The 13,427-nt window shown below is 42.8% G+C and overlaps 1 protein-coding gene across 1 annotated transcript; it reads left to right on the plus strand.

The window, feature by feature from the left end:
* The first annotated feature begins 7,676 nt into the window (after positions 1–7,676).
* cideb (cell death inducing DFFA like effector b) lies at positions 7,677–13,139 on the plus strand. Its single transcript, XM_003226649.4, has 5 exons — positions 7,677–7,856; positions 10,544–10,688; positions 11,371–11,520; positions 11,765–11,955; positions 12,779–13,139. Exons 1-5 carry the CDS (start codon positions 7,816–7,818, stop codon positions 12,915–12,917), a joined length of 666 nt encoding a protein of 221 aa, XP_003226697.3. The 5' UTR covers positions 7,677–7,815; the 3' UTR covers positions 12,918–13,139.
* Positions 13,140–13,427: the final 288 nt, after the last annotated feature.

Consider the following 13,427-nt stretch of genomic DNA (forward strand, 5'->3'; position numbering starts at 1 on the left):
TTGGCTGGTGAAGCTGGCCAAAGATGGGTTGTTGGATTGGTTTGTGGCTATTATAAATGCCTCCCTGGTTCAAGGGTCAGTTCCATCCTGCTTTAAGCAGGCGGTAGTAAAGCCATTATTAAAAAAGACCTCGTTAGACCCATCTGTATGTAACAACTACAGGCCAATTTCCAACCTCCCATTTCTGGGCAAGGTTCTGGAGCGGGTGGTTGCTACGCAGCTCCAGGAGTTCCTCGATGACACCGATTTTCTGGACCGCTCGCAGTCTGGCTTCAGGCCTGGGCACAGCACCGAGACGGCTTTGGTCGCCCTGGTGGATGACCTCCGCAGAGAGCTGGACAGGGGGAGTGTGACCCTGCTGGTTCTCTTGGACATCTCAGCGGCTTTCGATACCATCGACCATGGTATCCTTCTGGGGAGGCTCGCCGGGATGGGACTTGGTGGCACAGTTCTGCTGTGGCTTCGGTCCTTCCTGGAGGGCCGTTCCCAGATGGTGAAGCTGGGGGAAACCTGCTCGGACCCCTGGCCATTGACCTGTGGGGTCCCGCAAGGGTCTATTCTATCCCCCATGCTATTTAACATCTACATGAAACCACTGGGAGAGGTCATCCGGAGTTTTGGAGGGTGTTGCCATCTCTACGCAGATGACACACAAATCCACTACTCATTCCCACCTGACTCCAAGGAAGCCCCTCGGGTGCTGAACCAGTGCCTGGCCGCTGTGGCGGACTGGATGAGGAGGAACAAGCTGAGGATCAATCCTGACAAGACAGAGGCCCTCCTGGTCAGTCGCTCGTCAGATCGGGGTATTGGGTGGCAGCCTGTGCTGGATGGGGTTGCACTCCCCCTGAAATCACAGGTCCGCAGTTTGGGGGTCCTCCTGGACTCAGCGTTGACGCTTGAAGCGCAGGTGTCGGCGGTGGCCGGGAGGGCTTTTGCACAACTCAAACTTGTGCGCCAACTGCGACCATACCTCGTGAAGTCTGACTTGACCACGGTGGTCCATGCCCTAGTTACCTCTAGACTGGACTACTGTAATGCGCTCTACGTGGGGCTTCCCTTGAAGACGGCTCAGAAATTACAACTGGTCCAACGCTCGGCTGCCAGATTAATAACTGGGGCGAATTACAGGGAGAGATCTACTCCCCTGTTTAAAGAGCTCCACTGACTTCCGTTCATGTTCCGATCCCAATTCAAGGTGCAGACCATCATATATAAAGCCCTAAACGGTTTGGGACCCACCTACCTTCGTGACCGTATCTCCTACCATAAACCTGCCCGATCTCTGCGATCGTCAGGGGAGGCCCTCCTGTCGCCACTGCCTTTATCCCAGACCCGCCTTGTAGGAACTAGGGAGAGGGCCTTTTCTGCTGTGGCCCCCCGTTTATGGAACTCATTGCCCATTGAAATCAGGCAAGCCCCCACTCTTTCAGACTTTAGGAAAGATCTAAAAACATGGCTCTTCCGATGTGCTTTCGGAGAGTAACTGTTACATGCTTTTGTTACGCCCCCATTATTTATCCTCTAGACTGTCTGCTATCTTTTCCTTAGTTCCCTGTGGTTTTATTCTTATCCTTTTTCTTATCCTTTTCTCACCCCGAGTTTTAACTGAGTGTTAGTGCGGCCTGCCCTGTTATATTGCTCTTTGGATTTTGTGTTGTACTGTATATGATTCTTTATTGTATTGTTGTAATTGTAATTGATATGTTGTTTTTATATTATATTGTGTTATATTGTATTTTTCCCGGGCATGGCCCCATGTAAGCCGCCCCGAGTCCCCATTGGGGAGATGGTGGCGGGGTATAAATAAAGTTTTATTATTATTATTATTATTATTATTATTATTATAATCCACCTGCTGCTCATGTTTTCTTCATACCTGCAGGTATATACCCCGGTGTGGTTGGGTTGAGTTTGTAGGCAGATGCTCAGAGAGACCTTGGAAGGGGCACTTCCAGGCCCTTTGGAGCAATTCAGAGACCCTTGGTTGGTGGTCCCAATCTCAGCTCCATCCTTGAAGAAATGGAAACTTTTCTCTGTGTGGTTCCCATTGGACAAACAAGTGATAAGCAGGGTGTCCCCTTCCAGTAGCACTCCAGATGGAAGATCTATATTCAGTTCTGGAGTTGGAGGATGAGCTGGAGAAGAATCATTGACAAAAGATAAATCGGAAATGCCATGATGGATCTTTGGTTATGAATCTGGTGAGTTGAAGAGGAAGCCATGGTGTCATCAGACAACTTCATGGAGAACTATAGCCAAATTATAATATAAGAAAAAAGGGCAGATGAAGGTGTTGGAAATAGCAACCTTCTCAAGCTCTACTAGTTATTTGTTATGTATATGATTCAGATTGCTCTTACTGTATTGTATATATGTGTATTGGTGTACAGTTTTCCTTAACCATTAATTGGGGGAGGGGCTGCAGACCATGTCATCAGATCTGGGCTTGTTTAGGACTCAGACTCCATTTTAGACACAGTGGAAGACTGTAGAAGATGTATGTTTTAGACTTTAGGAGGAACAGTATGCTTACAGACTCCATTGGACTTTCAGACTAAACAGAGACTCCATTGGACTCTCAGAACAGATATATACTTTTGTCTGTTGATTATGAGAAATATACCCAGTGTTACCTGCACAGACAAACTGCTCCAAATATCTATCTGTAACTGGACTGATATGCAAAGTACCTGTATGCTGAATACATGAAGTTTGTGAGTAGAACCAACTATTGTTACTTTTAAAGAAGTCTGCTTATTTTTGTCTCTTGAGAGCATGATTTAAATGCAAATATATTTTAAGGGAGAGTAGATGTTTTTGGGCAACTAAAAGAACACTTCTGAAACTCTGCTATACACACACATATATATATATGTTTTTTGTACATTGGCACATCTTTGACTTAACAGTTCAAAGAAATACCTAGGTAGATCAATTTAACAACTGAGAAATCTGATTGCCTTGCATGAATGCCATTTTCCCAAAAGGTTATGACTAAGAGGTCATGCTTTTTACCAAGAGGTTATGGCATCATTTTTCAAAAGGTTATGACTTCCAAAGATCATAAAAAGATTTTTATTTTTCAAAAGAAGGAAACCAGAATGAGATCCCACTGCATCTCAATGATGATCATTACATCTGTAATGGCAGGTTCTTTTCCTGATCTGAGAATGTTGGGGTATAAATCAATTCCTTACGTCGCTATCCTTACGTTGCCTTCTTTCTTTGCTTCCCATTAAAATAATCAAAAGCACTGCAATTTCATCCCATCACAAACAGCTCACCTCTTACTTTCCAGGGACTGAATCTGCCTCCCTTCCGAAGTCAGAATCCAGTACTTGCAAGAAAACCGTCCAGCGACATTTTCATCCACTTGTAAGTCTTTGTGTGGCTTCTGCCCTTCAAAGAAGAGTAGTTGCTGGTCTTGTTTCTCCTGGAAAAATCTGTATCCCGCTACAGCTTGTCCTTCATGAGCTGCGCAGTTCAGGGTGACTTCTTCTCCCACGATGTAAAAGGGATGCTGAGAATTTGGGGAAAGAACTGGAGCTCTCGGGCACTCTGTAATTCCACCACACAAAAAGGAGAGAAAACCAGCCAGCCAGTTAGGCAATACAATGATCACAATGATATATGGGCTATAGTAAAGGTATAAACAAATTTTGGCCCTCCAGATGTTTTGGACTGCAACTCCCACAATTCCTAACAGCCTACCGGCTGTTAGGAATTGTGGGAGTTGCAGTCCAAAACACCTGGAGGGCCATGGTTTGCCCATGCCTGCTATAGTTGCATTGTAGAATAACAATTTTTCCTTCTAGAGAAATTTAGAATATTAGGATCCCTTTGCACAGCTTCCCTCTCCTCCACAGTTTTGTCTCAACTGCTAAATACAGAGATATTTTCCTTCAAAATGTATAACTTTCAGACCAGACTAGTCTTCTGAACAAGTGAAATAATTCACTAGGAAAGCAAAGACTTACCGATGATAGAGAAAAATACACCTCTACTCCGTTGAGATTCAAAACTTCTCCCTCTGTTGTCTTCTGCTTTGTAAATGCAAGCAAAGAATTCCTTTGGCTTGAGGTGTGTTGTGGCAATCTGCAAAGAATGCATTCCCTGATCCTTGTATTTAATCCACTGGTGCCATCGGTTCATTCGAGAGAAGAAGAACCACGATCCCGTTTGTCCTGCTGGGGCTTCGCAGTCCAGACGAACCAACTCTCCTCTGGAAAAGGTGCTGAACGGAGGGGACAAGGAGAGCGTAGGGGCTGGAAGAGATGCAGATACCCAAGTACCTGAGAAAAGAAGGAAGTTGTTCTTTACCTTCCACCTTCTGATCTCCAGTAGAAAACAAATACGAAGACCCAGTAATGAGGAAAGTATGAGGGTTGAATGAAAAGTAATGCCTCCACCTTCGTAACTCTTCAACAGATGGCAGTCCTGGTCTGCGGCAGGTACTGGCTTGTTCAGTAGACTCTTCTCTACAGTTAGTTCCATTTGGCGGGAAGCCTTAGCATTGAACGGTTGTGTTGTTAAAGTGCGAAGTATGGAACCCTGTGCAGACGGTTGTCAATGCGACTTAAGCAACGTGCAGTCATTGAATTCTTGACAGCAGAAGGTGTCACCCCAAAGGAGATGCATCAGAGAATGCAAGCTGTTTATGGTGATTGTGTTGATGTGAGTCCTGTGCATCGTTGGGCGAGTTAAGTTTAAAGATGTTGAGGTGGGAACATCTGACTTGCGTGACAAACAAAGAGTTGGAAGTCCTGTGACAGCAACCACCGAGTTTCACAAGCAAAAGGTTGACAGATTGATTCACTCAGAGAGAAATTTCAAGCATAATCGGCATTTCACAAGAACATGTGGGTCACATTATTGCTTTGCTTTGGTATCGGAAGATCTGTGTACGACGGATACTGTGAGACGCTGGTTGCGGAAACAGAGTGTTGACTTCTTCCATGAAAGCTTCAGAAAACTTGCTCATCATTGGCAGAAATGTATCCAATTGTCTGGTGATTATGTGGAAAAGTCAATAGTGGTAGTTAAAGAGCACATTCTAAGGATTATTTCTGCGTTTGATTTATTAAAATATTCCCATCCAAACCAAAGTAACAAAGGTGGAGGCATTACTTTTCATTCAACCCTCATATACCGATTTGCACCTTTCAAGAAAACCGTCTCATTCAACCAGAGGTCCAGAGAAGTCCTTAAGCCATCAGACACAAGGTTAGGCCTTATTGAACTCTTCCATCCCTACATTGGGGTTCTGGACCCAGGCATGAATTTCTTATTCTTACCTGTGAATGTCCCCATCCAGCAAAGAACTGAGGATGCCACTAAAAGAAGAAAAAAGAAAGCAGTTAGTTAGCTTCACCTTTCATACTCCAATGGAAACAGGAGGCATGAAAGGAGAGAGGATTCAAGGAGGATAGGAAAGCATCAGAAAGACCTTGAGAAGGATGAGAGCCAGTCAACAAAGACCAGGTTTTAGGCTCTACTTCAGAAGTGGGCCAAACCACCTCTGAAAATTCCTGGCCTTTTTATATAATTTTTTATTAATTTAGCAATCAAAATGTGTAAGTATACATTATTTCCTCATTTTACAATATCTTAGACATATCATATTGTACATCTTTAAACATATTATCAGTTCTTAACTTTTCCATTACAACTTTACTACAATGCTGATTTAGGTGTACTCTCTATCTCTATTTTTATTATTGCTTTTATTTCTTTAAATATCATTTCCCAAAAATTTTGGATAATTTTACATGACCACCACATATGAAGATATGAACCTATTTCCTGACAGCCTTCCAGCACTGATTTGTGTATTTTTTTTATCAATCTGATTTAATCTAATGGGAGTTAGGTACCACCTCCATACCATTTTGTAATAATTGTCTTTAATTCTTATGGACATATTTTTAATAACCTCATACTCCCTATCCTTGCCATCTTAGAATGGTACAAATATTTACAATTGGGGAAACGGTCAAGTGATTTAGGAAAAAATATAATGGGGGTAGGGAAAATTCCTGGCCTAAGAAAACCTGTACACGATTTATGGGGTCTCCATCAATTGACAGAGGAGACCTCAAACCACACCCTCACATGATGCCTGCAGAAGCAACTGAGAATCGCAAAGAATTACTTCTACTTCCTCAAATTGGATGCTGTTGGGGTGCAGTAGATGATGACATGGGTCTATTTTAATTGGATGACCATATGGGGCTACTTCAGGATCATGTTGGCCAAGTGTTGAGATAGATCTATATGGTCCTCCAAGCCCTAGAGAGAGCCAACCCATGATCCAGGTAAAGAAGAGGTGGAGAGACAATGGGCGAAGAGCAGTGAGATGATGAATGCAGGAAAAGAAAATGACAGTGGCAAGAAGTGAAGAAAGGGATGTCCAAACCTGTCACCAAAGCTAAGGACTCCATCCTCAACCAGAACACCTTGAGGCTCCCAATGATGGTCCTCTGATCCTCTCCTGACAGAGCCGGGGGTGTCCAGCTCATTTACAAGACGCTCTGACAGCAAAGACTAAGACAAAAACTGCATTGTTTGATCCTCCTGCCAGCCAGCAACTAATCTGCACACTTCCAGCCAAGCACACTTCTCAGTCTACAGGTTCATGGCATTGTCTGGCCACCCCAGAAATGTGGTTTCCATCTCAGAGGCAGAGCTGACCACATCTAGCTTTGCTCTTCCTCCTCCTGGCCTTTCTTGCAAACCAGGGCTTAAAAATAGCCAAGGAGTTGAAGTGTGGGCCAGAGGTGTGAAAACAAAGATGCAAATGAATAAAAGTTTTGCATCACTTTGCATTATTATTTGAGTTTCAGCCTCCTGATGCTTTCGGGAACCCCAAAAGTACCTGGAAAGTTTCAACCGAGCCTTAAGATTATTTCCACTCCAACCAAGGGACATCACATCCTGTTCCTATACGAAATCAAGACACTTTGCCCACATGTTGTGAGCTGAGTCCAAAGCCATTAGTGACAATATAAGAAACAGGTTTATATCCACTTACAATAGAGTCTCACTTATCCAACATAAACGGGCCGGCAGAATGTTGGATAAGCCAATATGTTGGATAATAAGGAAGGATTAAGGAAAAGCCTATTAAACATCAAAATAGGTTATGATTTTACAAATTAAGCACCAAAACAACATGTTATACAACAAATTTGACAAAAAAGTAATTCAATATGCAGTAATGCTATGTAGTAATTACTGTATTTACGAATTTAGCACCAAAATATGATGTATTGAAAACATTGACTACAAAAATGTGTTGGATAATCCAGAATGTTGGATAAGCGAGTATTGGATAAGTGAGACTCTACTGTACTTTTAATACAAACTGAGAATCTCTTATGCATGACATACACATTTTTATGGTTGATATACCAAAAAAAAACCTAAATTATGAACCTCTGTTAAAGAAATCCGTGCTTATAGAAGTAAACTCTTGAGCAGGCATTTTACAAACTTCGGCCCTCCAGGTGTTTTGGACTTCAACTCCCACAATTCCTAGAGGCCACTTGAACAGACAACTCTGAGGTTACACAGAGCATGAAGCCTGAAGTTACTCAGTTATCCAGCCCTGCTTTCAATGACTCACCTTGGAATTTGCCCCCAATTTCCCCCCATAACTTCCTGCGCATGAGCAGTAAAGTCCAGAGTCCAAGTAGACAAAACAGACCAACTAGTTGTCTCTTTACAACAACGTTAACAACAAGAAGAAAGGAAGGAAGGAAGTGGGGAAAAAAGCTCATCTTCATAGAACCACAGAAGTTCTTTCCTTGCATTATGGAGTATATCAATGCTTTGGTGCCTACAACTTTGATAAAGTAAGCATTTGGGGATAATGAAGGATCAGGCCCTCAAAAAGAAAGAGGGAAGTCGGTTGGAGGATTCTATACTGTAGAATTAATGCAGTTTGATACTATTTTAATTGCGAAGACTCAATGCCATGGGAGCCTGGATGTTGTAGCCTTACAAGGTCTTCAGCCTTCCTTGCCGAAGAGAGCTGGTGCCTTCCTGTTGTCGAGAGGATCCCCAAATGACAGCTCCTATTATTACATAGCATTGAGCCATGGAGCTAAAGTGGTATCAAATTGTATTAATTCTATAATGTACAAACACTCTAGGCTATGGATTCTGGAAATCGGGGGTGACAGGAGATTTGACCCCATCTAAGATCACAGTGTGGGATTTATAGTGTAGTGAAGCCCCAGAGTTCTTAATCTGCGAATTCTAGAGTGAATTTTAAATGTAAGTTTAATTGTATTTCAAATTTATATCCACACTCTAATATTTATTTATTTATTTTTGTATTTGCTTTGTTGTACATTGTTATTAGATTGTGTGGCTATTAGATTCCTATGAGGAGAAAAGTGGGATATACGGTAAATAAAATTTGATGATGATGATGATGATGATAGGACTATAACTATGGGCAGATAACCCCCTCCATCAACACTGTAGAATTATCGCATTTTGACACACTTTAACTGTTGTAGCCCCATCCTATGAAATCATGGGTGTTGTAGTTTGTTGAAGCACCAGAGCTCTCTGACAGAGAAGGATAAATATCTCACAAAGCTACAAAACCCAGAATTCCATAACATTGAGCCATGGCAATTAATGTGGTGACTATGTGCTTGGTGGCAATGTACTATAATGCTGCAGTGTGGATAAGGCCATACAGCTCTCAGGATTATTTCTTGGCCCTGTGGGGATCCCTGGTTTCCTTTCTGGTGATTTCCCATCTGCTTAGTTTCTAACATTAGATGGGGCTACGTTTGTTCAGGCTAGCATGGAATGAGCCATTCAATTTCAACTTTGAATTTACAATCATTTTATATTGTGAATTTATACCAAGGGCAGATGAAACAAACAGCTTCGACTCTTCGAAAGATAATGTTTATATTTTAATGTTATCAGCCAAGCCCAAGTGCACAGATAGTTCTTGCTATCACTTCCTTCTCATAGTGGAACTTGGACTCTGACATTGACGTCCTACAAGGACCAAAAGATATGGCAATAAATGCTTCCACATCACCCTGTTGATACATTATGCTGGGTGAGGGGGGGGGGGGGTTAATTAAGACCATTTTAGAAAGCAACTGTGGGAAGGATATAAATTCATGATACACTAGTAGGATTACCAAATCTGGAAGCCTGGACTGTCCTTCCCCAGCCTTTGGGGTAAGAGGGAGGAATCTCAAGGTAACAACAGTGTCTTAAAAAGAGACTCTTATTATTTACTTTTCTCCTGCTTTCCCCCACAAATGGGACTCAAAGCGGAATACATAAGACCAGTACATGATACAAAAGCCCTCATCCCACAACCCAACGTATGAACTATGACTGTTTTGAAATGGCAAACTCTTCTGGCCCACTTTCTTTATTTCCAGTGATGACTATCTCTAGATTTTCAGGATTTGAGCCATGAAATCACAAGGCTTGGGATGCTCCTTATGTGGTAGCTCTAGTGTGGCTCCAAACCAAACAGCACATTAGTTCTTGTACAACTCATATTTGAAATAAGAAATTTGCAACCAGTCTAGCCAAGCAGGCTGGGGATTTCTGAGAGTACAGGTTAAGCATCCATTATTCAAAATTCCAAAACACTCCAAAATCCCAAATCCAAACACCTTCTGGTCCCAAGCTTTTCGGATAAAGGATGTTTAACCTTTATTTTGCATGGATCTATGAAGATGTGAGAGATAAGACTTTGCCTGGTGAAAAAAGAAAGTCAAAGAAGAAAATAAAAAGGCATGATAGGTTGTTGTCATCAAGAGAAGAAAAAATAGAGACAAAATGGCATTTTGGACAGGAATGGTAAGAAGTATGTAAATGTTAGGATATCAAAGAATTCTTCATTGCGTAGAAGGTCTGTGCCACCTAGAAACCGACCAAAGTCTAGCTTGACCACTATCCTGCTTCATACAATGGACAAAACATAAGGATGCTAACCCATAGTTGTCAGTGCTTTCCAACAGCTGGGCTATGATGACATATTTGATGTGGAGATTATCGGATTGTCCTAAGTAGTATGCTGGTTTATTTCATTTGTTGCCATTGAGTAGTAGTTATTGTTGCCTTGTTTATCTCTCTGGATTGGGACCCAATGTAGAGTCCAAGCCTTTTGGATAAGGGATATTCAACCTCTACTAATCCAAAGTCCTTCCTAGAACCTGCTGTAGGTGTGCAATGAACACCCAAATTGGTGTCCTGTTATAGTGATGTAAAATAGACTTATGACGATGCAACTATTCACCTTTATGATTGTGGCAGCATTGTCCTTCAAAATCCACCTTAATAACCAGGCAGCTCGCTTGGGGAATAGTTTTGTGGCTCTCTGATGACTCTGTCGCACAATCGCTGGCTGGTGGAAGCAGGCCAGTCCTGTCATCCTATAACATTTTGCTTACCAGAACCATTCAATTACTCACAATAGCTGACTGGCTTTTATGGTGGATTTTGGAGGTCAGATGACACAGTATCTTGGTCTGTGTTTCCTTCCTTACAGGTCAGTTTCGAATGCAGGTTCAGAACTCACCCGGCGAGTCTGGTCCCCTAGCCCTCCACCACAGCGTCCCTTCCGTGTCTGCGACCACAAACGCAACATCCGCAAGGGGTTGATGGCAGGGACCTTGCATGAGTTGTTGGTGAAAGTAGGTAGCCTTTCTTCCATGATTGCATCAAGCGGGGAGAGGAGATACAATGCCATGTTCTTCCCAGGGGTCACAGCCAAAATCAAATTGTTGTGGCCTCTGCTAGCTAATGTGTTCCTCCTTATTCATAGCGTTTGCCATCTTGGGCAATGTTACTCAGCCACACCTATCCCATGTTGGAAAGTGTGTAGCCATTCCCCAGTTCCCAAATTTATCATGTTATGAATGCATTCTTCCTTCATGGTCCTTTGCTGGCTGGTGGAGAGCAAGTAAGGTATCATGGTATCGCAGAGTTGGAAGAGACCACAAGGGCCATCCAGTCCAGCCCCATTCTGCCAGGCAGGAAGACACAACCAGAGAAATATTTGCCTAGTTTTCATAACCAGATGCAAAAGCATTACTCCGTCTGTCATGATCCATCAGTAGATGGGGTCATCATTTCACATCTGACTACAGAGATATAGGTAGACCCCAATCCCATTCCCACTTTTCTCCAGCCACAGATTGGCTGTTGAAGGAGACAAACGTGACTTTACAGGTGAGTCAGAGATCTACGACTGTTGTGGAGAGAGGGACCAAACACCAATCTTTGCAATAAGTTAAAATGATATACACAAGGTTGACTTACAGCTGACAGGATGCCAGTCTTTGATCAGTTCACCCCTGTTTCCTTCTTTCTCAGGCAAGAGAGACATTGCTGGTGTCAGGCATCATGTCCTTGGTGTTGGAGGAGGACGGCACTTTGTTGGAGACTGAAGAGTTTTTCGAGGCCTTGGAGGATAACACAACCGTGATGGTGCTAGAAAAGGGCCAGAAGTGGAGTCACAGCAAGGTGAGGAGGGGGATGAAACCATAAAGGCAGCCTGTGGTTTCCTTTGTGCAAGAGCAAAAGGAACCTGGGGTCTGGATATGTCTCTATAACCAGACATGGTCATGCCTTCCACCGCCCCTTTCTCCATCAACCCCTCCAAGATGCTGGCCAGCAGTGGTAGTCATCCAATTATTCATCCCGAAATTAGTATTCTGAGCCTGCTTGTCTGCAATTGCCCACCCTTTCTCTATTCTTCCACTGACAGGGAGGTGGTCGGTCATATGCACTAAGTGGTGAAAAGCCCCGAAACAGCCGGGACATTGCCCGCATCACGTTCGACATCTACAAGCTCAACCCGCGTGACCTCTTTGGCAGTCTTAACATCTCAGCCACATTCTATGGGCTTTACTCCATGAGTTGTGACTTCAAGTGCCTGGGACCCAAAAAAGTGTTGAGGTGAGCATGCAAGGCATCTTTCTTCCCCCTCCTAGGATACAGACCTCTGTCCATTAAAGGTACATAATGATATATATTGGCAGTGGGACTTTATCACAATGAGATATACTCAATTTCTGTGACTCTTTGAACAGAATTCTGAACGGGTCCTATCACATGACATTTGCTCCATTCCGTTAGTAATCCATTGTAATCCGTCTGCAAAACATAGCAGAAACAGAGTAATTGCAAACAAAATTCTAATCATGTTTTTGTGATTTACTATAATTTTATATTTTGGTGAGGCACTGTTTTTACGTGTGATCAGAAAATCAGTATGCATTCCATTAGCTAAAAACTCACAAGAACAGTAGTTTGAGACCTCCAGGCTGTATCACTGCACAATATTAGAGAAAAATATTATAAGAAGTGACATAGGGAAGCATTTGAATGGACTGGGAAGAGCCAACCCTCTGTGGTGTGATGAATCAAAGCACAGTATTTTCAAATCGTAAGAATCATAATTCGAAAGTGATGGAGAGAGTATGCATCCTGTCTCAATACAGTATGCATCCAGTCCTCAAAAAACTACAGTATGCATACTGATATAAATAGATTATATCCCAATGTGATCAGGTCCCAAATCAAAATAAAATCATTTATATTTCTTATTATACACCTTATATTCATAGACTAGAGGAAATTTGATGCACAATTTTTTAAATAAATGTGTGTATCAAAGTGTATGGACATTGAACCATCACAAATTTAAAGGGTCACTATCTGGGGGCAAATAAGGGATGCTCAGCCTATATATAATTTTTTTTCTCTTCTTTATCTCAAGGGAGATCTTAAGGGTGACCTCCTCCGTCATGCAAGGCATTGGGCACATCCTTCTGGGTGCCTCTCATTATATCCGTCGCCTCTTGGACGGTGGAGACACCTCGCATCATCGTGCCAGGCTGCGTGTCTACGAAGACTGAAACCTTTCTACCATCCAACACAGAAGTGAGATTCTTTCCTGCAATGCGCTCCACCCACGGCTGGCCAAAGCTCCAGGTTACCACCCATCTGGGGCCACCAATTAAATGGGTGCAATCTCAGAGGACCTCAAACTAGGGACTTGCTTTACTCTTCCTGCTCCCTTATACTAAAAGAGGGCACCAACAAGCTCAATAAATGGTGGCTATAGTAGCTTCAAACAACTTAAGTGTGTGCTTGGCGTATTGAGTCAATGGATTTGATGCAACACAATATCTATCCCAGTTGACAGTAACTCCTCCACACCCCAAAAGTGAGGAACTCAGCTGTAAGTTCACCTATAGTAGGACAAGTCAAGCTGCTTCAGTACTGGGAAGAGAGCTGGGGTACAAACTATGGGAGGAATCAAAGTGTTTATAGAAAATAACAGTCCTACCCAATTCCTGAGCCATGGCTTGCTAATGATGTACACACACAAAATGTAATCAACAAGAAACAAACACAAGGATGCA

The sequence above is a fragment of the Anolis carolinensis genome, chromosome 6 (genome assembly GCF_035594765.1).
Source record: "Anolis carolinensis isolate JA03-04 chromosome 6, rAnoCar3.1.pri, whole genome shotgun sequence".
NCBI lineage: Eukaryota > Metazoa > Chordata > Lepidosauria > Squamata > Dactyloidae > Anolis > Anolis carolinensis.

Coding starts and splice junctions, on each gene's coding strand:
- cideb (XM_003226649.4), top strand. CDS start 7,816: ATGGAGTATATCAATGCTTTGGTGCCTACAACTTTGATAAA. Junction 7,857..10,543: donor GTGCCTACAACTTTGATAAA/GTAAGCATTTGG, acceptor CCTTCCTTACAG/GTCAGTTTCGAATGCAGGTT. Junction 10,689..11,370: donor TGCATGAGTTGTTGGTGAAA/GTAGGTAGCCTT, acceptor CTTCTTTCTCAG/GCAAGAGAGACATTGCTGGT.